At 38.9% G+C, this 26193-nt stretch overlaps 1 protein-coding gene and 1 long non-coding RNA gene across 15 annotated transcripts in view; one reads left to right on the forward strand and one right to left on the reverse strand.

The window, feature by feature from the left end:
• The window catches only part of mlip (muscular LMNA-interacting protein), a 56255-nt gene that overhangs the window by 1532 nt on the left and 28530 nt on the right, over positions 1 to 26193 (forward strand). For 7 of the 14 annotated variants that reach the window (XR_011182332.1, XR_011182334.1, XR_011182333.1 and 4 more), the window contains exons 2-12: positions 7174 to 7290; positions 8719 to 8898; positions 9609 to 11195; positions 11719 to 11790; positions 12964 to 13044; positions 13715 to 13798; positions 13885 to 13944; positions 15273 to 15317; positions 17099 to 17143; positions 17971 to 18093; positions 20264 to 20488. Coding sequence is in view for 10 of the 14 variants with exons in the window: in XM_069180080.1 (XP_069036181.1) it covers positions 7174 to 7290; positions 8719 to 8898; positions 9609 to 11195; positions 11719 to 11790; positions 12964 to 13044; positions 13715 to 13798; positions 13885 to 13944; positions 15273 to 15317; positions 17099 to 17143; positions 17971 to 18093; positions 20264 to 20488 (2619 nt within the window). In the remaining 4 variants the exon portion in view is untranslated. Of the gene's footprint in view, positions 1 to 7173; positions 7291 to 8718; positions 8899 to 9608; positions 11196 to 11718; positions 11791 to 12963; positions 13045 to 13714; positions 13799 to 13884; positions 13945 to 15272; positions 15318 to 17098; positions 17144 to 17970; positions 18094 to 20263; positions 20489 to 20853; positions 20906 to 26193 lie in introns of all 14 variants that reach the window. The other 7 variants (XR_001480344.2, XM_069180082.1, XM_015363046.2 and 4 more) reach the window with 4 other exon arrangements.
• The window catches only part of LOC138223904 (uncharacterized), a 44740-nt gene that overhangs the window by 657 nt on the left and 17890 nt on the right, over positions 1 to 26193 (reverse strand). The window lies entirely within an intron of this gene.

Here is a 26193-nt window from a genome sequence, read left to right on the forward strand (position 1 = left end):
TCTCTGCTTACATTCACAAGGTAACGTCTGAACAGTTAACTTCAGCAGTTGCCCGAGGCTAATGAGTGTATGGTTTATAGATGGTCAAGTGACTCAGAAGTTCACTTAAACTAAATGTAGTTCTTTATTTTAGTTATTGACACTCTCTTAAGAAGCTTTATTTTTATACGTGGTTTACTTATTTGAGATAAACATTTGCAGAAACTTAAATGTTTATTCTCTTAAGAGGATGAGGACTGGAGACAGCAATGTTTAGTGTTTTAACCGAGGAGCTGAGTGTTGGCTCCTGTGGACAGCAAGAATAAACAGTAGGAGAACCACTACCAGCATCAGTGAAGGAATGATTTCTCTTAAGTATTCATTAAAAATGTCCTTTTAGGTATTAGTCAGTTATTTCAGTAATAATACTCACATTATCTAACTGCTGTATAGTCACATTTGGACAGTACTCATCCTCTGAAACGGTCCCTTGTTTTTCAGATTTTCAGCAATGAGGTGCGCCTCAATTTAAATCAAATCTTCCGCAGCCTTGGAAAAATGTCTTCTTGGCCTAGCTTTTGTACAAAACTTTTTTTTTTATTCTATAGAAGAGTACAAATTCATCATGATGAATGTACAGTGAACATAAAAACGATGTATTTCTAAATTCGCAATCGGTTCATTCTGCACCGAATGCCTGAAACATGAAATGATGAGGGGACATAGGAAGGTAAATGTAGTGCCTAACAGCTACTGCTACTGGAAAACAAAACCTTTCAAAACTGAATCTATTTTCTAAAAGTTGAAAGAGCAAGAACATTTGTATAAAAGTCCAAATGAAATGCAGAAGTGAGTCCGTGTGTAAAACAATAAGAAACACCTGCTACTTGCACCTTGAAAATGTAGCACATATGCAGTTGTGTGTCTGCACACGTAGCCACACATTTTTAAAACTGCTTATTTCTTAATGAATCAAATGAAAATGATTTTCCTTGTTAAGTTTCTCTTGTTAATATCGTCTCAGAGTTTCGAAGAAGGATAACAAGACAGATGAGCTTCTGTACAGCAAGTGTCCAAATACAACAAAAACAACATGACAGAATCAGAGCGTTTTTAATGAAGAGCAATATCCGCAACCAAGGAAACGGCAGTAGAAAGAAAAACAAAGATGGTAAATCACCATCCAGCGGAACATGTAGGACAGAGAGTTTACCAGCTTGTAGCTTGTTCTCATCATGTCTGAGAAGCTCAGCGAGGCGGGCTGGTGGTGGGATGGGAGACCTGCAGACAAAAGCAACTGTCTGCTGTAGTGTTGCTGATTGAAAAGAGGTGACTGACAAGTCTTCATTCTAGATAAGAATTTCCCAACTAAAGTGCCATCCTTTGGCTGACATGTCAAACTGAAGTCCTGACTACTTAGTCAGTAAAGATCACCAGGCACGTTTCAAATGAGTTAAGTGTGTTAGCCCCATTGTCCTAAATTCCAATCTGGGTTTGCACAAAATGTAATCTACCTAAAGAACCCCTCTTATCTCATTTGATAGATTATTTTTTCACTTCACCACCTGCACCTGAGTAACGGTGCGTTATGACTGCCGGATGCTGCCCAAGTGGGAGCTGCAGTCTAAGGGCGGATGAATTGGGTCTCCTCCTACAAGAACATGTACGCTTTGAGGTTCACCGAGATGAAAAGTGCTCTACAAAATGGGAGGAATTGTTCTTATTAACATTGCAAAAGCAGAACAGCATGACTTATACATGGGGAACACTAAATGTCAGTACAGTCTGTGCTTTTCATCTCTCACTGAGGTTAACAAACGGGGTTCACATGCACTGTGGATATTAGATATAATGAAGTGCCAGGGGCTCACTGTTCTGTTTGCTGAGAGGATAGGATTCTATCCCGAGTCCCTTTTGGAAATGTGATCTACAGGGAAGGCATGACCCTGCTGATATTTAGAGCAATTAAACATCCAAAGCAAGCAGTACTTACTGGAAGATAGGAAATGCCTTCCGTAACCTTTAACTCCTTCCAACTGTTTGTTGTTCCTCTGCTTTGCACGTTACTGTAGCTACAGAAAGATACTGGGTGTGGACGTACACATGGGAAAATAGAGGTAAACAGAAGTTTATTAAAGATATTTACCAGCACAGATTTCCCCATTTAATATTTAAGTCCGTCATTCCGCTTCATATTCTGCACTTGTCATGATTAATACGAATGCTACATTTGCAATGAAAGCTCAGTGTCAAGTAGTTCAACATATATTGCCTAATTAATCATTTATCATGAAAAAGACCGTTTAGAAGAGTCATTAAGATATGCTTTTGCACAAAGAACAGATTTTTGTAATGGACAATCAGGAATAGAAATGTGAAAAAATTTTCACACAAAAAAACTGCATTTAATACTGTAGAGAGTTACGTTCTTAAATGAAATATAATTATTTTAGACATGTTTTATCTGCTTTAATTTCACATCATGTGTCACAAAGAAGGCATCACTAACCTTAATAATTATATGGACTACTTTACTTTTTACAGCACATAAAACAAAGCACACACATCCTATTGCAAGAGATAACTGCTTCCGCTATGAACAGAAAGAGCACTACTGTGCTAGTTTTGATTATTCTGTTCTCGTTTATGACCCAGAGATATTAATAACATCACAATGAGAGGGTCAGAGGAAGTGTGTAGTAGTGACTAGCACTCTGCACTCTTTACTAGATGGTCTTGGATTAACGTACTGAGTGAAGACACTGCTGTTGGGTCCTTGAGCTTGGTTGTGCACTTTACTTTGAGTGATTTAATTTCACACTGCTGAAAGAAATGGTGCTTACCAGCATTATTGGGGCCAATAGGCTACTGTCCCACCCAGGTTGAAGCTTGTACACTCATTTGCTCAACTACAGAAAAGGGGATGAGCTTTAGCCCTGTAAACTTGAGAAAGAATTCTTAATGGAATAGTAAGGTTAGGTCCCTTTTCCGGCAATAAAGGCCCACGGGGAATGGGGGCAAGGGCCACCATGTTTCTCAACCATCCAGCACTGGAGGCGGAGGTGATGGGGTCAGCATCACACCTGTGAACTGGCCTGTTACCCCTGGAAAGATTAACCCCCAGTACTCACTGGGAAAGCAGGCCGAGTGGAACTGGGAGCTGTCTGGAATGAATTAGAGCTACATCACCTGCCCCTACCTGGGACTGAACCCAGGACCTTCGTGTCAGGAGCCAGACGCCCTTGCTGTCTGAGCTACCACGGATCCTTAATGGAATAGTGCACCACTAATTTAATTTCCCACACTTTCTCAAAGACAAACGTTTAGCAGCACTGTAGCTCACAGTCTGAGTAGTAAAATCTTTTTAGTAGTAGTTGTTTTTTCTGAATACTTCTCTGTAATCAACCTCTTCAGTATTGTCTGTCTGACACATGGCTTTCAGTTGCTCTAATGCTTAGTGATTACAACATATTCAGAACCTCTAAATAAAACACAAAATAGATCTTTACTCCTTTTATTATTTCCTGTATTTATAGTTATTATTAGAAACTGAAAATTATTTTATTTTATAGTGTAAAATATGCTCTGGTGCAGAATTAACTATACAAGGCATAACCCACAAAGCAAAAATGATCAATCACTCAAGAAGAAATGCAGCAATTCTATCTCAACTAAAAACCTTCAGCTCACATCTATTAGGATGTTGGAGATATCACTGAAAAGGATTCAATTATATTGTCTCTTCTTTACAGATCTGTAAATGTATACTTTATAAACACATAGTTCTGTGTGTGAAATAATTTTAAGTTTCCATGAGGGTCCACAAGTCAATCAGGAATCGGATGCATTGTGATCACACTCCACATGTAGAAACGGGGGTCTCTGATGCCAAGACGAGGGTGAGACTGCCTTGTGCCCTGGTACATGCTCAAAGTCTGTGAGTCACTGACCAACACAGATATTTCACAAATACAAATGATGCTGTAAAATCTCCACATCTCTCTGCTGGTCTGTAGTTGAGGATTAGATTTTCAAACATGATGATCTAACTTATTCTGCAAGTGTCCAGTGTGTAATGGGCACTAGTGAGGGACAGCCCAGCTCCTGAACATCGTGTGCATGAGTGCACACCATCTATTATGAGCAAGGTTCGGCTTAAACGTCAGTTTGTCAGAGAAATAATACCTTCCCATCCACTGGGATCTGTGTTGTCTGGAAATTACTTTTAAAAAGCAATCCATTACAGTCTCTGGGGCATGAATTAGTCCATTTACAATATCTAAAACATGATCTCTGGATTTCCCTGGAACAGATGTCATATTTAAACACTGAGAGCTATCATCACATGTTCAAGATATACAAATATGATACTCTACCTACAATGTACACCATGAAGCTAAGAAGCACATTAGTACAAGAATACAATAATAATGTATTAAATTGCATAGATCTCACTTTCTCATTAGTACAGTACATGCAATGTATCATTTTAAAAGTGAAAAGGGGAGGAATATATAGGAAATAATAGTAAAAAATCTGTTTTATTACCAATTACAAAGACATGCTGCCCCCTATTTTTAGGAAAAGGAAGCTAGATATAAACCTTTTTTTCAAATAGCTGGACCTCTGTAAATTACACTTATTCAGTAGCATCATAAAACAAATAAAATAAGAGACAGGAAATTGTCTCACTACCACACCCACAGAGGTCAGCATCCTTGAATGGACAAAGCATGGCCCGGCTCTGAAATTAATATTTCTAAGATCAATATAAAGTCATCTTTCCTGCCTGATGTGCCTTTGAGAGATTAGCCGTCTCCTTGGGTAAGCCACAGAGGTGTTAAGTTAATCCTCTGCAACAGTTCAGTTCAGATTCTGGTGCCTTTTTCTCTTCCAAATTTAAAGTATGACAAATTGCAATGGTTTTGCCTAGTTCCTATAGTATATTAATAGAACATAACACAACACAGAACGTATATAAGATTTTTTTTTATTAACAAAAGAAGGTACTTATCTATGAGGAATTAGAACACTGAAAAGAAAAGGGTTCTCTGAAAGGCAGGCAGTTTCCAATCCATAGACCATATAGTATACACACGGATAACAACATGTAACTTACATTGAAAAGCAAAGATTTCCATTCCTTCATCTGTTTGTTCAGACTGTTCACCCACAAGCAGCAATTTGGATATGAAGGCCTCTATTCAGCTACAAATCCTTTTAATCTTTAATTGATTTCAGACTGATTTAGTCTGATGTATACTCTACTGGTATCAATTTAATGAAAGTTATTTACTTTCATTTTCATCAAATCATTTTTTAAAATACAGGCCAATTGACTGCCCACTCAAGCCATTACTGTACATCTCCGTACTCCAGCTCTCTTAACTTTCCCTGAACTTTAGTTCAACAATTTGCTTCTATCATATGCTGGCTGGTTCGAGTTGAATGTTCTTCCATAAATTCAATGAAACTGTAGTTTAATTACAGTAGGTACATTTCTAATTAAACAATGATTGAAGTTTAAAATGAGTGTTTGAATGAATATAATTGTCCTAAGAGAGTTTTGTGCTCATGTAATGAAGCGTTTCTTTTGCTTCATTCCTCCATCCAACCACTTTTCTAATCACTTCATCAAATTAAGGGCCCTGGGGCTGCAGGAGCCTGCCCTGGCAGGATACACCCTGGGCAGGACACCAGTTCACCACACGGTAGACTCGCAGACATGCACACACTCACACCAGGGACACATTTGTCAGAAGACAATTAACCTATTAGTATATTTTTGGATGGTGGGAGGAAACTGGAGCATTTAGAGGAATTCCACATGAACATGGGGAGAACATGCAAACTCCACGCAGACAGCACCCCAGGCCCGGAATTGAACCCACAGCCCCAGGGCAGCAAGGCAGCCATGCTAACCATGGCTTCTTTAACTTCGGAATGTGTACAAATGAAGAATCTGTTACAATTGCTATTAGCATGAAACAGCATGTAGAGTCTGGCACCATTTAACATGAGTGCTAGATAAACCAGTCTAACCAGTTCAAACGCTTTGGAAATTGTGCATTTTTATTTAAAAAAACCCATAAAACAATAAAATTCTATTCAAAGAATACCAGAGGCATTCTGAAACTGACTTACAGTAGTTCTCTGGAAGATACTGTATGTTTGATTCGATGCATCAGCAGGTTTGTCTCCTAACAATAGTTTTTTTGTCAGTCCATTAAATGCAAACAGGGATGGAAATGTTCTGGCCTCCTACATGTTCACAGAACGTGAATAGAGTGTCTGTTCTGACACATTCCATTCAGGGCTTAAGAACCTCAAAGCAATTTGCAGAACTGCAGCACTCGACTGGAGTTCAGGGACAGCGTTCTGCACTTTTAGGCTGAATTCTGGTAGCACCCTGAAGGTAAATTTCATTTTGAGACTTTCTGAAATTAACAGCAGTTTACAGTCATTACTCTACTCATTCTGCCCACGTTTTTCTAAATGCCAATACCAGATGAAATAATCTGTAAACAACACATAATTAATTCCACCAAAGCTGACCAAATGGGGCAGAGTAATGAAAATTATTTTGAAAAATGAGAAACCTATTACTAAAAATGTTGAGCCCACATTAATCTTTAAGATCTGTCTTAAGATTATTATAATTATTAGAATTTCAGTAACTACAATTCTAATTATTTTAAGATAGATACTTTATTGATCCCGTGAGGGAAATTGCAGAGATTTTATTATTCTTATGATATTTGTTTTTTTTCTCCTAACATGTTTGTTGTGTACATGAATTGTGTTAGTTTCCATTTTTTCCATTTCCTTTTAAGGTGATTTTTTTTTTACTTGTGATGTTAACATTCTTTCATACATTGTCCAGTCAAAACAGGAGATGTTAATCTCTACAAAATTTAAATGATGATCTTACTTGGTATGTGTCCCACTAGATCCGTAGTATTTGTATTTGCTGTATGATCATAGATGTGTGGGAAATAAGACAATAAGTAATGGGAGACAAACAGGGATAAAATAGTGTATGCTCCTCCTTAGCGTTCCTTGTTTGCAAAAACTTGTAGTAGTGGTCAGCATTCTCGAAACCTTTAACAACCACGCCTGGCCACGCCTTGCTGGGCAATTTGGTTTTTAACCCATGAATCTCACTCAAAACTGCGTTTCTCTTACCAAATACAGGTGCCGACAGAAGTACCCCCGGCCAAGGTACTTTGTTTTACATTTGTTCCAGCTGTAAAGAAACTGCCACTTAAAACTCGGGTTGCGCAGAGAGGAAGACACGAGCAGTCACTCGAGGTATGAGCATTGCGAACATCAGTACACAATTAGATACAGTACAGGCCTGTGAATGAACTCATTGTCAGCAAAATGTGAGAATATCCACGAATGTTGAATAAAGTATCTTGAAAATGAATAATGGTAAACAAAAAGAATTATAACCCCAGCGTAAAAACAAGGTATTTTTCCCAAACACAACAGAGAAACTCATGTCAGCATGGAAAAACTCATCTGCAGTTCTTAATATTTTACTTTCCAAAAACAAGATATAGTATAGCTCGTTTTTCATACTTGAATTACTTTTCTTTAATTACTTTTTTAATTACTTTCTAACAGGCAATTTAAGATTTTTTAAAAATACACATTAGTCAAAATTTTCTTACAAAGTTACTAGATGAATAAAGAAAATATATTGCCTTCAGAATATTGTTGCCCTAAAGCAAAAAATATAGTATATTCATTTTTTTACAATATGTTTCATTTCATTCTTCAACAGATGAAATACATTATTTTATAAATGTGTACTCTCTATACCTCTGCTGTTATGAAATGTAAGTGAAAAGAAAGAATACGTTAACATTTGTCGTTTTGCATTATGCTATTGGTATGTAAATATGTTGGCTCATAATCACAGTGCTTTCGAAAAGGTTTTTAAAATATGTTCAGAAACGTCTTTAAATGCACCCGGAAAAGATTAAGATTGCTGCCGCATGGCCTGGTTTTTTATAATAATTGCAGTTTTATCAGTTTGTGCAGAGTGATTGCTTATTGTAATCTTTGAAAAATTTAAGGAGCAACACTGTGCAAATTGGAAAATGGGCAAATTTCACTGTGCACTCCTTTATATTCATAACTACTTTTGCTCTTTTAAATTTACCTAATTATATTTTGTTTGGTTAATGAGATAATAGTGACATAATATTCTTGTGGAAAAAGAGTATATTGTGATGCCGAATTATTTTAAGAATAAATTAAGGGTGAACATTTTAGCTATTAATGTATAAGTACTGTAATTAAAGATTAGGTATCATTTTAACATCTGAGCCATTAAGTGAAACATTTTACAGTGAACATGTATTCCCCTTTGCCTTTATAAAGGACAGAAAAAATAATTATAATACTCATTTGTAAAACATTTAAGATTAAACATTTATAAAAAAGCTGTATACCTTAAAGGTCTATTAAAGTTTCTCTGTGTCCTGTACCTACTGTATATCCAATCTCCCATTGTAGCATACAAACAGCCCCAGTCACGGCAGACTGTGACTCTTGAAGCTAAAAGAGCATAATATGACTTGATTTATTTTTAAGGTTTGTGACGGTTTGTTAATACACAGGTCATATTTACAATCCTTAATCCTTACTTAATTGGCTAACATAATACACAATACTGTATAAGCATTTACTGTAGATAATAAACTGAATTTACCTTTCTGCTCATGTCAGTATTTAGGAGTATACAAAGAAAAGGCGACTGAGGAGACCATGTTAGAAGATGGAGTTTTCAAGGCAGAGGTTGTGTACATTGGCCATTCAGATGAAGACGAAGGAGGGGATAATACTGAACATCATTACTTAAATGTGATTCAAGGTGATGACTCAACAAAACCAGGGCCACAAACTCAGGTGAGGACAGCATTGTGCAAACACCTCCTTACACACTGGACAAGCTCTCATTATTGTTCCATAGCTGAGAATGATAACATAATAGAGTCTATGCCAAAAGTATTTAAAGATTTAACAGCACTTGAATAGTATTCTTACATCATTGTGCTTTTGATTCAAATTCAAAATTTTGCTTTTGATAATTGAGATACCACTTGTAAAAAGCAGCTGGGAATTTTCAAATGAAAATTTCAGCATAAAAACTGAATTTTGAAAGTTTGTCCTTTTCAAGAGAGAAATTATTTTACTGATCATGATTAAGGTGAATAATATATTTTTTCTAAATGTGACAACCAGCTTTCTTTTTCACTGTAAGCCAACATCTTACTAATTTCCTTCCTTTGATATCCTCATTGTTTTGTAGTTTATTTTTTGAGGAGTAAAACAAACTTGATCACCAGTTGTTTGTTTGGTGAAAAATTGTTTTTTTTTAAAGGATTTTCACGTGTTCCAGTAAAACGTGTTCCTTCCTTACATGTAAGTTTTGGAAATATATTATGTGGAGACCAGTGCCTTCAAGAATAGTTTTGCCACAAGAATTTTTATGCATTATATGGTGTTCGTTTAAGATACCTTGCAGTGAAATAAAGAAAAACAGCTACTTGGATTTTGTTTTCATTCATTGGCAATGAAAGGATTTGATCTTTTCCCCCTGTTTCTTCTCTTCTCAGTTGAAATCTGCTGATCACACGACCCAAGCCCTGCTTCCTACTCTTCCAGTCACTGCTCATAAAAAGAAAGAATCACATCACTCAGTCAGATTGATTCCAAGAGCTCAGTCCACTCCGACAGATTCACTTAATCATGAGCCTCAGTCAGTGCTCCAGCTGCGAGATCCTATTTCTCTCACCGCCAGAGTCCTCCCAAGTTTCTCTTCTGACAGACGTAGTGGTGAAAGTGAAATAATCCCCCCGGTTTCAGATGACGTAACGAGTTCTCTGTTAACTCCGAGGCTGGTTACCTCACCTTCCTCTAAAGAATCACTTCTGTCTGAGGACTCTGACAGAATAAAGAGTTGGTCGGCCTTACATTTGTTTTCTTCCGAGGGATCGCAAGCCTCTCTCAGCCGCACTGTTTCTCCCTGTTCTTCGATAAAATCTGGAGTCTTCTCCCCAAAGATAATGCAAATTAAGCGTCACTCTTTAGTGTCGGGGCCTAGTCTGCTACAGACACCCCCTCACTGCTGGTCTCCAAGCCACGAGAGCCTCACTCCCTCATCCTCCTGCCAGATGTCACCGAGTGCCACACTAGTGAGGTCAAAGCACAAGACACCACCAACACAGCTTTCACTCCTTACTGCTATACTTAGGAAAGGCCATCTTCCACATATATCAGTGCAAAGGCCATTCTCCCCTTCCTGGATACACAGCCCAGCCAGCCTGTCATCGCTGAATCCCAGCTCTGCCACCTCAAGTCTGATGTCGGTCTCCTTTGAGGTTTCAAGGCCGCAGTCCCCGAGTGCTGTAGACAATCCTCCCCCAAGATCTCCTGCACGCACTCACAGACCAGCGTCAGTGTCCCGGAAGTGCCAGACACCCCCTCCTCCCCCCAGCCCCGCAGAGGTCATCCCTTTCTCTCTTCCTGATGCTTTGCTGAATCCTTCACGCAGAGCATGTGACTATCAGCCCTCTTTTCACCTTCATCGAGAGGGTCTCTCTCCTTGCCCCCCAGAGCACAGTGGTTCACGTCCCTCCCCAGCTCCTCCACTCAGACCAGCCACCGCTGGATTTCAAAAGCCCTTGAACCAGACTGACACTACGAGGGGATTCTCCCCAGCTCCTGACTCCAGGGTGCTTTGCTCATCCTTGACTAGACAAAGCACTGCCTCCCCTACACTACGCCCCCTCTCCTGCTTCTCGGAGAGGCACCATGTACCCTTCCAGGCACCAAGAGTCACCATTTCTCCTGCTCCCGAGTGCCCCCAAGCTTACTCACCAGCTCCTCTGCACAACGGCATGAGAACAGTCTCAGCTGGAGAGAGGCTCAGTCCCAGTGACCTTGTTTGCAAGCTTCCTTCATCACCTAGACCACGCTCTGTTTCTCCTCCCTTTTCTTCTCGATCCCCCTCACCTAGACCAGTCTCTACTAGTCCAAACCGCCCAGTTCTCACAGCCTCCCCAGCATCATGCAGTGACAGTGTTGGCCAGTCTGTCCCATCACCTCCTCTCTCCTCGTCCGCCACTCCCTCTCCAACCCCAAAGTGTGGGAGGTCAGATCTCTCACCCTCGTCCACTGAAAGTGAGGTTAGGAATAGAAAGGTACTGTGCACATTGGCGCATGGTTTGATGGCTTGTCCCATGCATGTATCTTTTTAATTTAGAAAATTAGACATACTTCAAAACCAATCCTTCATATCCATACAGTGTCTGTCATCATACATAGTATACAGTTTGTTTCTTGTATCCATGATCATTGACATGATTTTGCTACAATAGGAAAATGTTCTTCAACTAATATTGTGTGTTTTATTTTCTTTCAACAATTACAAATTGCAGTTCTGTGTTTGCTGTGTTTGTTCTTGGGTATCGCTGTAATGAATATGTATGTCTTTTTAGGTTTGCCTTCGTCGGGATGCTAAAGTGCCTGCAGAATTACTCTCAGCTTTCACTTTTGTTCAGAACAGTACAGCTACAAATCAGAGATTCTCCAAAAGCATTGAATAACGTGTGTTTAAAAATGTGCTTTAGGCTTAATCAGATTCAATTCATGCCGCAACAGGAGAAAGCATTGAAGTCTGCTGACAGGCTATTTATTTCTCTTCAAACCTTCTTTCCTCTGTAGCAATACAAGATCAAGTCAAGCTACAAAGCCCTTGCAGCCATTCCCACCAATACCCTTCTCCTGGAGCAGCAGGTCAGTGCTTCCCCAGCAGGGTAAGAGCTCCCATGCTCAGTACTTACGGTGCATCATTATTAATGAACAGCAGCTCTAGTGTAGCCAGGTGTTGCAGAATTGGCCGTGACTCAGATGCATATTACTCAACTGCAATTAAATCCGTACTGGTGAGGCATACAGAAAGTTCTTAATGTACTAATGATATCCCATTCTGAGACTCATGTACTTTACTGAAAAAGTAACTAAATGACTCCATCTCTTGGAGACACAAAATCAGTCTTCTATTTGAACACTTTTGAGAACACTTTGAACTTTGAGATTTCGAGTCTCAGATGCTTTAAATATTACAACATTTTTAAGAACACAAAAAAGGTAAGTTGGTTGAATCTATCATCCTAACTGGAGATGTTCCCCTGGTTGAGAAATTTGTAAGAAAGAAACATTCTGTACTTCGCTTTTGATCAGTGAGCAGGTTAGCAGCTCAGAGGTTATGTAAAAAAAAATCTTTCAAGACCAAGAAACAAGACATCAATGTTAAGATTAATGGCTATGAAGCTGAGTGTCTTAAATTTGAGACTTTTTTTAGGTTTCTGTTGCTTTCTTGATTAAATGTGCAAGTAATTCGTTCAACACAAACTGGTTTTATATTGCATCCAGTGTAGTATAAAATGATACCAAAAATATACCAAAAATGGGTGACCATTGTGTATAAGTGTACAGTTCTTGCACTAACAGAGCTACAGTATTGTTTTCATGTGATTTATGTTATTGATATTTGCTAATTGTTATTAATTGTCATTTCCATCAATTTCTGCAAATTACTGCTATCAAGCATGACTTAGGAGTGTCCCAGTCTCCGGCCACATGATAATGAACACTGAAGGTGACTTGGGAATAGTCACCGAGCAGGTACCATCCAGGGCCACACCAGTCACACCTGAAAGCAGGTTAGTCACACACAACTGAAGGAGCACTCCCACCCAGAGCTTGGAAACATGCGTAGGTACAGGCCCAGTAGGAACAGAGCCCTGGGCCTATCTGTGACATGACACAGAGGCTCAGGAATCTGGTACCGGTACGGTGCTGCATACGTTCAATAAGCACTTGTAAGATGGATCACTTGGTGTGCTGTCCTGGATGGCAGTTTCTCGAGTTCTTAATCCCTGGTAACCATTTTCTTTTTTATCACAGGCAATAGATGACAGAGTAGAAAAACTAGAGGTGGTTCCAGATAACACTGGAGATGAACGTAGGACAGAGACCCACACAGAGGTAATATGCAATATATAATTCCTACCAAAATATTTAAGAGCAACATTCTGAATTTTTTTCCATTGTGGGTGATTCCTGCTTGTGGTAGCAGAGCTATAGGAACCTTCACACATTACTTTCATGAATTACAGAAGTTCCCAGCTTTATTTATGACAACAAAGGTTTTCTCAAAGAAATAAAAACAATTTTCAGAATGAAAACTGCAGCTCTTAACTAGAAAGACCCAAAAAAGGCCGACAATCACCATCTTTGATGCAGAACGACCCATCGGTACATTTAAATATACCAAGCAATTACATTATTCTTTTATTAGGCACCCTTCAGATGGGTGACAAACCAGGGCCTGTTTTAACATGCAGGAGATTTGCCTTGGTGGGGGATTGGGGAGGAATTCTAAGTGCCTTAAAACAAGTAACAGACAAGTAATAGTCATTTAAAAGAATCATTGCAAAACTGCTGATTGTTCTAACGTCTTGACTCTTAGTTGATCATTACTAGCTTTGCCCAGTGCATTCAGTCCACCTGTTGAGCAAACGCATTTAAAGTTGGGCTGAATTATTGCGGTATTACAGTTGATGCTTGTGTCTTTGAGTTTGCTAAATTCAATAAGTGTTATAGAAAATAACTTCAGCAGTCTGGATGACTGTTCTAATAATGATTCTTTTCACAGATGTGCTCTCCGGCACAGCTCCGACAGGAGTCTGAGGAACTGTACGCCGCTATCGATCAGGCCTTAGAAGAACCCATGCCTATGGTAACGAGAGCGCAGTCACCACTACTTTTATTCACACGCAAATGACCCTGCTGTTTGTTGATCCTTAATGACAACTCATTTTGTAGCGTCGAACACTTTCCGCTCCATCCTCCTTACAGAAGCTGTCGGATATTGATTCACCGAAGGTATGGCACCCAATCCTCAGTCTATGTGCGTGTCTCTTGCTGTGCTTTTACTGAGCAAATCCACATCAATATTTAGGAGGTCGATTTCAGGGAACACTGTTTTGATTGATTAGTCACCCCTCTCCAAAAAAATATATTTTTAGGCACTCGTATCGAGCACATTTTTGTAAATATTACTTATATAAATATAATAGCTATCAAATCAGTTCATCCACAGTCCTACTATTTGTAGTAGTACCAGATGAATAGGTAAGAATTGGACAAACATATACAGTATAGTAATTTTATTGCTGAGCTCCAGACATACTTCCTTTAACTGCAGAAAATAATAGAAAGATGTAGCTATTGACTTTATGAGCACATAGGATTTGTATTATTACATATTTGTACTATAGAGCATTATAGTGATTTATATGTATATATATTTAATTAAGAGACTATTTAATTAGCTGGGTGTCTGGGGAACCATGGCAGTTTGAGACTGACAGAAACCTAAAAAAGTGCTTTTCATCCTGCATCTGAAATTCTGCTCGATAATTGTAAAAATGTATTTAGTGGCCATCTGCAAATTACTCTGATTTATAGCTAATTCAAAATTAATATTGTCTGAACAGACAGTTTTCACCTGAAATGCAGGTATTTACCACTGCTGTCATGCTTTTTGTCTTGTCATTTGCACAATTCTTTCACATTAGTCCTGTTTTTGAACATTGTGTTTCTAACATTTTAAAAGTCCACATTTAAAAAGGTTAGTCTTACAAAGACCTACCGCTGAGCTGCTTCTATAAAGCCTGTTGTGTGATGGTATGGAGATTGTACATTTTACAGAGACAGAATCATTTATCTGTAATTTGTTTTTTAAAGGTGGTGAAAGCTCTGAATTAATGGGCAATTGAAAGCCAATGAGATCAGAGACCTGTTACTGTCCTTATATTGTTCAGCTATGAACAGTAGATTTCAGGAGTTTTTTATATTTAATGAAAAATGGTTTATTGAAAACTTTTGCTTGAAAGAAACCTGGCTTATTTAGTTTTAATACACTGAGCCTGAATTGTGTTGCCCAAATTTTTCACTCTGCAGTTAATAATGCTAAAATAATCAAATTCATTGTGGCATCGATAGTCATACATAATTTTTCACTAATTTCTGTTCTATTTTTTCTTCTGTTAATTTCTCTGCATGGGCAAAATAAGGATGTGATCCAAAATCTGTAAAAGTTACAGCTTTACATGGTTTCAACCTCTATATTATCTTCATATATAAAGTTTAAACATTTCATGTTACTGCACAACTGTTTTTTTTACTGTTTTATTGTAAATTCTCCATAGCAATTTACAACACTGCCAAGGTCTGCAGGACGAGAGACAAAATATGTAAGTGTTAACTCTTCCGGGTACTGTGTGTAAGTGCAGGCTGGCTTCCTCTCGTGTGCACAGGTGAAATATACTGTAGGGTGTCATCAGATTGAAAATGTTTGTCAGTTGAGCACACAGGCATAAGTACAGTATGGTAAGAAAGTTTCATAAATGTTATATAAAACTCAAAACTGTAGATGAATTTTAGAGACATGCTCACTGTTCTAACAAATTTCAGTGCGTGACTAAAATATTAGGAAACCTTATTCCCATCAAAGAGAATAGTTTCCTTTAACCTTATCTGTATGTAATGCAAAAAAGATAGGTCACATACAGTAACTGTTTTGGTTGCTCTTTGGCATGGTTATATATGGGAAACAGCAGTTTCAGTGGGAGTAATGCTTTCAAGATGGGATTAATGATCTGAGTAACTGGGAAGAATTGTGATTGTAGAGAGCCAGCTAACAGGGGAATCAACAGCTGAGATTGTAGAGCAAATGCAATGAGCACTGGCTCTCAGCTACACATAACTGTACAAGGGTTAAAACAGAAAGCATCAGCCAATAGTGGAGTGTGGGGGTGGAGAGGCTACTGCAGTAAAGGAGCAAGCGCATGAGGCTTTAACACGGTTGGAAAACAGATAAGCTGCAGTTCAGCCATTGGTGGATGGAATCGAAAATAGTCCTGATCTCTCCATATCAACGTGAAGCGTGTGCCAGGAATGGTATTGAGTAGGGGCCTCTCATCATTCGGCCATGCAGTGTAGGCTCCTTTCTTGAAATGAAAGGCATTTAAGTAATCTTTTTAGAAAACATAAGCACCCAGCTCCCCAGCAGTGATTTCATGCCGTCGGTCTCTGCCTGGCATTCCGTGTAGAAGGGAGGGCAGGGAGAAGACAGTGAATTTAATTTGGGTTGTAAATGAGAGATATGGAGAGTAAGACAGAGAAAAACAGACTGCCATTTGAAAAAAGATTAGTGCACAATTCAATAAAAATATATTGTTAGTGAAAACTCTGCGCAAATGAGTGAGGAAGTTAGTGTTTTACCACAGAGTGGAATGGTATGACAAGCACTGTGGTGAAAACAGAGATCCATCAAACAGCTAATACAGAAAGAGAATACCAGGAGACAAAATGGGCATGAAAACTACAGGACATTGCTTCTAAACTACACAGCAGTTTATATATGAGAACTTGCATCTTTAGGTTAGAATTGGGGTAGAAACTGTGTTTTCAGACACTAGCATGAATATATGATAAGTGAAAATCCCACTGAAAAAATGAAGAATGTCACTACACTGTATATTGTATTCTGCAGGAGTCTTATAGAGAAGTGTAGCCTTAAGCTGTGCATTCTCATTTTTGCTGTGTATAATTCAGAAGCTGTTTCCTGTATTTGATTGCAGTGCTTTTTCATTCTTCACTTTCCCTGTCCTGCCACATAAGCAGTTCAGGAACAATTCGCTTTACCTCGCTGACCTGTGCAATGTATCTGGCTTCATTAGCTTAGCAACAGAGGGCGGGCCATGTAATTACAATGACATAGTGACAATGCAATTAAAACTCTTTTCAGTGCAAGCGGTACTATTAAGTATCTACTTTTGTACTGAGACAAAATTTAAGGATGCATATAAAACACATTAAAACACAGTATGTTTCATTTAATGTTATTAAATTGGATACAGACTTAATTAAAAGACCTAAAGGAAGGCCAGGAGATAAACTTGAGACATGCAAGTGCACAAATTTGGGAAGATGGTTAATGCCAGTGCATTGTTTAATATTATTATTCTCACAGGCAATGTCCCATCTGTTACCACCGGCTTGTGCTCCAAAACAACTGGTGGGTATTTATTCGATTCTTTTTGTTTAACCCAGCTTCAGAGCAAAAACGTGATTAACAAGCAAAAAGCCCCTGAAAGTATTTGAAACCCATCATCTCCAAGAGAAAAGGATGCAAAAATAATTTAACAAGCAAAACGACTCACTGCTGCGACTTTGGTGCTGGTTTGGGAGGAGGAAGAACTGAGGTCTTGTAGGCTCCTCTCCAGAATATACACCGAGGACAAAGCCATTTCCACTGTGTGAGCACGCACAGGAGACTGTGTATTAAAACTCAGTGTGCTATTACTCCTGGTGAGGTGATGCTGCTCACACTCAGCCAGCTAAACCTAAAGCGTGATGATCTGGACTGCAGAGTTTAAGCTACACTCTTAACTAGTCAACTTTACTGGTTGTGTCATTTCGTCGCCTCTAAGTAAAAACATCTTCAGAGTTCATAATAATAATCATTATTATTATAACACCAAAAGGTAGACATATAGACAAAAAAAAATATCTGTTTAATTTCTTCTCTGGTAATTAAACAGATATTGTTCCCTCAGTGTAAATATTAATTGAAAATGTGAAGTCCCACAGCCTCTGGCTTTACTAACATCCTGAATGATTCTAAACTTTAGAGTTTTAATACGATGAAACATTTAAAGCATAATCTTTGATAATACGCAGTTGTGCTAGTTTGTTCAGTTTAACTTAAAATGCATTTATATTGGAATCAGTTGGGCACAACAATATGTGAAAAGGGCATTTTGTTCTTATAGATCTGTTCAGTTCACTGCTTGTGAACTTGTGTGACTGTTATCCTGACCGTTATTTCGGTAATGTCTGCAGACCAAGCCTGGTGTGATACGTCCTGTGCCTGTTATTCCAAAAGTACCCGAAGAGGAGGAGGAATACCATCCAAACCCCTTCAGGCAGTATCTAGAGGAGATGACTGATCTAGAGCTTCAAAAGGTGAGCATCGTACAAAAGCGTGATCTTCGCTCTTCAAATCTGTTGAGAAAAGCTTTGCTGCTCCTCATAATTAATTAAAAGACTGTATACAGTTTGTAAGTATATAGTGCGCAGTGCCAATGAAGATAATATGCAGCTATCTACCTCATACATTTCCCTTCCTGTAACCCTTGAACAGTTTGAGAATTAAGTATTCACACACACAAGGCTTTGATGGATGCAGTAGCAGAATTAACAGACGGGATGGGTTATGTAACTTCACCTCCGACTGTTTTCCTTAGACAGTAATGGTGACTGCTGCCAAGTGTGTCCGTTTGAGTCCTGAAGAGTCTCTCCCGCAGTTCCTGTGGCTTGTGCACTTCTTCTGCAGCAAAAAAATATCTGATGCCCCCTGCTGCCAAAATGTGGCAAACCCAAAGCTGCTGGCATCTGTTAAAATACAGCACGTCCTCTGGTTTCAGGTCTTGTTTATTTATTCAGCAATTTGGTAGCCATAGTGAAGTTTGCAGTCAGACGTATAGTTTTAACTTCTGCTGTGATCAAATAGCAGTTTGCTAGATGAAATAGCCCATCAAAAATCACAGCTGCAAAATAACACCATAAGAGCTATTTTTTTCCCACCAACCATTTCAATTCCAAACAATTACACTTATAAAAGAAGTTTGAAATCAATAGTTTTCATCTTAGCTTTTTATTTAGCACTTTATCGCCTCTGGAAGAAGAGTCAATTTCCACCTGGTATTATGACTCAAACATTTTGTAATATCTCTCTTTTGACATATGGATGTATTTATGTCTTAAAAGCCTGGTTTATGGTTTAAAGATAAACTTACTCTAGTTAAAGCAGATAAAAATATAGAAAAAATATAGAAATAAGATATGACTGAGACCTAAAATACAATTTAGAACATTTGTAATATTTGAACTACAGTATATGAATTCTGTTTCCATGCTTTTACACTTGCCAATATTCGAACCATCTGCTGCAGTCTAGGTGGTGCTCGTCAGTGCTTCACTGCTCAGAAGTTATTAGAAGCTGTTGTCTTAGAATTTAAATCTACACTGATCGGGAAAAAATACAAATGTGTCAGACTCTGCTTTCATACAACTGAGAAGGAAATTCCAAGGTAGTGTTATGAATTTAAAACTATTGCCATGTTACTCCCTATAGTCTTGATGTAATTTGAGAAAAATAACAGGGCAGTTCACAAGGGGGATGTTGAAAGGGAACACCTGAATGTACTGTTTAATTCTGGGAGATTCCTCACTGACAGGTCTGCTGCCAGCACACAGGCTGTAAAAGTTTAAAACTGACCTGAAAATGCAAAGAACAGCCGTGCCTGTAGACTAGACCTCAGACCAAGCAAACTTGTGTACTTGTGTAGTTTACAATCGTATACCAGTAAGCAATTCCTTACCCTACTCAGTGGTGAAACATTATCTTCACAACAGAGGCTGCAGACAGATGTCATGCAGCTCAGTGCTTTTCGGATCACTGCCATGTTCAGTGATGACTCCAATGTCTGTCCGGGTGTCAGTGATGCTGGGTCAGAATAAAGCCTGTGCACCTAGAAAAATCCAGTGTCACCGTGCCTAGTATAATCCCAAGGCATGACACTCATCAAGTATCTGCTCTGAAACATTTCACACCACATCCAGCCGCCCTAGTCTTTTGTTCATGGACAATGAATACCAACACAGGACTGTCAATCTGGGCAGGTGAGCACTACACATCAGGATAAAAATTGATCATCATCTTTTGACATGTGGATGTATTGTGCTATAGGGTATCTTTATTTCAAGCGGAATACACATCAGAATTGGGTCCAATGTACATTGTGGACTTTCATTTAGACTGTACATTAAAAAGTGAATGGAAAAATCGGTACTGTACAGTGTTCACTTCAGAGAATGCTGTTTCTTTTCAATAGGTGTTTAAAATTGTGACTAAGTATAACTGAATATAAACTGCTTAACATACTTAAAAACAAATTCTGACAATTATTGTTGTTGGTTTAAGCTCTTTTACATGTTCAGTATTTATAAGTATTTATCTGTAACCACAGGAACAAAAAACGAAACGTGTCTATCCCTCTCAGCCTTTGCATGGCAGCGTTTTAACAGCAGCAGAGTTCTGAATCTCTCGCTTTCCTCCCTTTTCTACTAACAGCACCTGTCTCTGCCACCTTCATTCTTGGCTTCCATTGTCTCTCACCCTGCCTTCCATCACCACCTGTGCCAGGCTGGCCTGCTCCCTGGGGGGCTGTCTCTGTCGGCCCCTCTGTCTCTCTCTCACATCAGCTGTCTGATTCCTGGACCATACACTCACTTGTCCACCCCCATTCTGCCTAACCTCCACACTAATCTCCCGCGTGTCAGCACACTGTACAACAAGGTGAGCAGACTCCTCTTTCTCTGCCTGCGAATATGCTTCGTTTCTTCTGGTTTATCTCCAGGAAATGAAACCTACCACAGCATTGTCAGTGAGACCTTAATAATAGCATTTTTCTAAACAAACATGTAAAACATAATTAAGTAAATTCTGCAGCCACAGAAACATTAAATTGCAAACCTAAGTCTTCGCTGAAAATTTTCGGTTTTTCCACAGTTGTGTTTGACGAAAATAGACTAAAAGGTATTGTCTAGGGGAGTGGGGAAGGGGGCTTTTGCAAAATGAAGCTATGCGAGAGCTGCCTATTGGCTTTTATGAAAATCATGTTTATTCATTGTCACCCTGATCCACATTGAATCCATTTATAGAAGGAGGGTCTCTTCAAAGAAGCAATTGACCACAGCTCTCTTTGCGGTCAAGGTGAGCTTATAGTTATTAAACCTTATGCCTTCGCATTGCTAGTGGAAGTGCTCTACTAAGTGAGATTCCCAGCTGACTGACTAAAAGATGATAATGCATATAGGCAGTATTTCTGCTCCTAAATTCCCGTTTTGATTCAGGATGCTGTTAGCGTGTTCTCATCAAGTCCGTGTGGGTTTCCTCCAGGCCCCTCCTCCTGCCAGAAACACGCTGGTGAGGATAATTAAATAAAGTCTTAACGTTGTCCCTGTGGGTGTGCCCTGCAACAGCATAGTGTCTTGTCCAGACTGGAGTCCCATCTAATGCCTGGCCCGTGCTGTCAGGACAGGCTCTGGGTTGCCACAAATACCCAACCCAAGGTAGTGGCCTTCTGATAAGGGCTGAATGTAGAGATATGTAGCCATTTCTGTATCTTCTTTGTGTCCAGTGAATTCATAGTGCACCAGTGAATATTTCAACCTTTTATTTATACCTAAGAAATCTTTTGTTTGTTTCTGTTGTTTCGTTATATTGGTTCCAATTTTATACTCAATGCTGCAATTGCTCTGAAAGAACTGATTTTCTGGCCAAAAAAAAAGGTCTCAAAAACTAAAATTTGTATACAAGCTTCATTGATGACCAGGCATTTAAGAGTAAAGCGGAAGGAAATATTCAAGAAAGGTCACTTACATTCAGCATACACATTTAAACTGCATATATTTTCCTGGCTCTAGTACAGGTTGAAATGCAGGTTGGCTCATCCTTGAAATATTTTAAGGTGAGAGTTTTAGAACATTTTAATCACAATATCTCCTTATGCAGTTGCTTATTCTTTCTTCCCTGTGTAAAATAAACCTTTATATTTTTAGGAAGTATTTTTAATTAACTAAACTTTTATGTGCTCATCAGCCTTGACAGCAGGCAGATAAGAAAGCAATCGGAGAAAGTATGACTGGAATATCAGCCTCCTCTTCTTTGTAACTAATTTCCTGATATTATTTTCTATCTCTATGGACAGTTAAATTCTGCATTTGCTTTTAGAAATGCCAACAGAAAAATAACAAAAAGAAAAAGATTTTATGGAAAATTGCTAAGCAGATAAATAGCGATTAATTGAGCAGTCTACATTTGGGGGAAGATGGTATGTCATCCTTTTTGACTCATATCTTTGTACCGTGATATACAATGTGGATGTACAAATCTGCATACAGTACATACTGTAGATGCATATAAATATTCAAATATGTCCTCCCACAGTTTTAGGGATTTAGGCGTGCACTGGGAGACTGAGGAAGCCCTATGGGTTGCTGACTCATCCTAATGAAATGAAGACCCTGCACTCATGTGAGTGCCTGTTGCTATTTCAACAGTAGTTGTGTGTCTGAGTAGATCTGACAGTCCTGGAATGACAGGGGCAACTGTTCTGGGTTCTGAAGATGTTTCTCTGGTCTCTCTCTGTGCGTATTCGTGTGTGTTTATATAGTGAGGCATGCACACGTGTGGTCAGTTGCATCATTTGGTCAGTGGTAAATGTATAACCCCTGAAAAGCTTGTATCTTTGGTCTGAAATGTTAGGAAGAGAAAAAGCTAATAGCAGAATTAGACCGTGCAGTACACAGCATGTGGGCCAGCAGAGGGCAGTGTAAGCAGCTCAGAGAACTCCAGCTCTCTCAGGTTTTCATGTATGTAGTGGTCCACAGCTGTGCAATTTATTTCATTTACCAACTCCATACTATACTCATATAAAGTATATGTTGTTTGGCTGAGTGCTGGCCTTGGACTATGCAGGGATACCTGCATTGTCATGTCAGAAGTCATGCAGGGGCTCCACATTTGCAAAGTCTCTCAAGCCGATTTGTTATGTTGGCAGTAGAAACAGTCCAACACATTGTGCTCAGCAGTGGTTCTTACACCTGGTCCTGGGGAACCACACTGTAATCTGCCTTCGACACAGGCAAGCTGATTCAGATTTCTACTGTTTTAAGGACTATTTTAACATTTTCTTTTCGCTCTTTTAATATTTAATGTAATTAATTTATTTTTGGTATCAAAGCTGAACTAATTAGCGAGTTTCAGAAGTGCCCTCTTCAGGTGTGCTGACCTGAAATCTAACCATCATAAAGGGAATCTAGCCAGTAGAAAAAACAGTAACTCACTATGTGAGTGAGGTACACTTCCATCTGTGATCTGTTCATCACAAATTCATCACCTTTAAAAAAATAGTTTTAATAAGGGAGAAAACTGGTAATTAACAAGCTGAAGAGGTACTGCACATCATTCTGTGTGATGAAGTTGTTGGAGTTTATTTACTTTCAATACGGTATTTCTGAAACCAAAGACTGAACACAGAAAGAAATCTAAACCAGCAAGCAGATTAGTTCCAGGCAACAGCTAGCACCAGGGATCAAAGGCCCATTTGGAGCAAAAACCAGCAGACACAGGGTCTCTCTGGACCAGAACTGAGAACCATCGATGCACACTGTGGCACTTTTGTGAAGTAGAGTTCTGTAGCAGAGTTCAACGAAAACATACTGTTATTGTTTGCTTTACAATTTTTATTCTCATTAGAATTTGTTTCATCCTTTTAAATATGTCATACTTTTAACTAATGTCAGAAAAAAATACCACTATTTAAATAGTACTAGGTGAAATGTAATCATGGTTTTAATCTTGTGATATTCAGTAGCTTATTAAAACTGTGGCACTTTTTAGACTAAATTTGAAAGTGAAAAAACAAGTATTATATGATGAATTAATTATATGCCTTTTAAGGGTAATAACTAATTTATTCAAGTAGAGCAGTACTGTTTTCATATTGCCAGTTGCTTATCTGAGTTCTTTAACAGTTTCAGGTGCAATTAAGGCACCAGTGCAGTCCTGTAAATTAAGAATCTCTGCTTCACTGCTTGCAATGAAACACTGATTTTGTTTGAAAACAAAGCCTGAACTCCTCACGAATCCCATTAGCTTAGATACTTTTACCTTTTGCTGGGAGGCTGCTGTGAATTACCTCCAGACATGAGCACAATCCTATGGGCTTCTTGCTCCAGTCACCCACAGTATTGTGCCTCTCATAGTATCAACACAGACTTTCTGATTACATCTGCTGGTCTTCCTGTCTGCTCTGTTGCTGATGGCAAACTGAATTTAATTTGTTTTAGGGCTGCTGCACTGTTTGTTTTCAACACAGATTTTTCCAATCAGAATACAGTCTCCTAAAGGTCCCAGCTGCTAGAATTATACCCTTCGAATACCTGAAAATGCCTCACTGGGAAAAATCTGCTCTCTCTGTTCTAAGCTAACTGCCAAGCTCTGATGAAGTAGAGTGCATCTGCATATGGACAGAGAGCATTGGGTGCAATCAGAGAATGTACTTCATAAAGCTCAGAATCACCATCTGATAATGAGTAAAATACATGGTCCACAATCAATTTTCAATTAGAACCATGTTTTGCCCTTGCCTGTAGTTTAGACAAGTTTATGCTAGACACTCTGAGTGAGCAGATTTTGTTCATGCAAGAGAAGCTTCGTGATCAGTCTTGTTTTAATGTGTGATGTAACCCTGGAGTGAACACCAGCATACTGGTGAATGGTGGCTTATTCCTACAGCTTTAAAGCAGTATTTCTTTCACTCATGTCATCGCATAAATCACTTTTATTTAAAAAAACAATTTTCTCTTACAATAACATACTGTACAAAGTGTTTCAATATATAGGATAATGAGTGCTACTGTACTGTACAACTGGGTTAATTTGTACAGGTATAATCAATAATAGGGCGGTGATACACATCACTTTTCCACATAGTCTTCAAACCAGTTTAGGTGTGTGCCCATTGTAAGGACATAATAGTAAATAGGTTAAAAATGAGATGCTGACATTAGGCCCACATAGCAGGTTTGGTTGCTAATAGCTAGCCCATTGTGTGCTAAAATGCCTCCTGATCTGAATTTTAAGTGAACTTCCCTGGAGTTTTCATTGGTGGCCTCTGATTTGTTTTGCTCTGCATTCTGAAGTCGTCTACTGGGTTGACTCTCTTAATGTGGATTTTCAGGATTTCGAATACTTCAGTCAAGTCTCTTCTTATTGTTCTCCGGTAAAAGGAAGAAAAGTTCAGTTATTTAACCTTGTCAGTATAGTGCATTTTTTTATAATAGTGAAAGAATCCGTTGGAAACAGATAATAGGGGTGGGAATCTCTAAATGCCTCATGATTCGATTTGATTCAGGGTTTCCCAAATTATTCCCAATCATGAATCAATTCTCGATGCATCTCAATTTTTTTTTCTATACTCGATTTGTTTTTTTCTTACTGTGTGACTGGAGTACACGAGACACGACCTGCCATTCACCAGTGATGCAGTGCGCGGTAATAGTGATACAGGATTCCGTCGCAATGGAGATCGGGGCATCACAGGTTTTTTGGAATCACTGAAGAAACCTATTGGGTTTCTTCAGTGATTCCAAAACTTGAGTTTTGGTGTCGCTGTAGAGCGTTTGTATTGCCGTTTCACTAAAGTGACGGCGAGATGGTATGTTGTACCTCGGATCCAGTGTTTACAACATTAAGCGAAAGCCCAGGCTTTCAAAAACGGGGTAGGGGCGCAAATCTTTTGCGCTAAAACTTGCTCTAGACCTGGTGTTTCACGTCGCCCTTTCTTTGACGCTTGCTTGAGGCTTCTCTGTTCTGCAGCAACAAGAACAGGCTGTTTTTCCTCCGACTCGAGATGGAAACATGAAATATGATTTTGTATGTTCGTTGTATTCCAGACATTTTATCTTGGTAAGACACAGCTTGCACACACACTGGGGGCTCTTATCCAGTTCATTTTTACTTCACAAAATCCAAAATGTGCCCATACGGTGGCTTTCCAAGTGGAGGGTGCAGGCCAGAGTTTGTCCATCTTCTCAAACCGGTAGCTTTAGTTCAGATGTTTTGTGCACCGATGCAGAATCATACAAGAGAGAATCACGATGCATCTAAGAATAGATTTTTTTGCCCCACCCCTAACAGATAATGAAGTGATATAACCTGTAAACTGTCAAACCTGATGCAAATCAAGAACCAATATGACTTGCTTATCAAGAGAACAATGCCTTTGAGCCATCAGCATGTTGCAGTCAGTCAGTCACTCTATGGGGTGTTCACATGCAGTAATTTCTAACCTGGCCAAACATCATCAGTAAAACTCCCACAATCTGGGAGACTATGAGACATGACACCTCACAATGATTGTTGGGGAAAGTCCAAGTGTGAAAGACTGGGCAGGAGTGTATATTTGCTAAAGAACTCTCCTAGTAGGGATTGAT

The sequence above is a fragment of the Lepisosteus oculatus genome, chromosome 17 (genome assembly GCF_040954835.1).
Source record: "Lepisosteus oculatus isolate fLepOcu1 chromosome 17, fLepOcu1.hap2, whole genome shotgun sequence".
Taxonomy (NCBI): domain Eukaryota; kingdom Metazoa; phylum Chordata; class Actinopteri; order Semionotiformes; family Lepisosteidae; genus Lepisosteus; species Lepisosteus oculatus.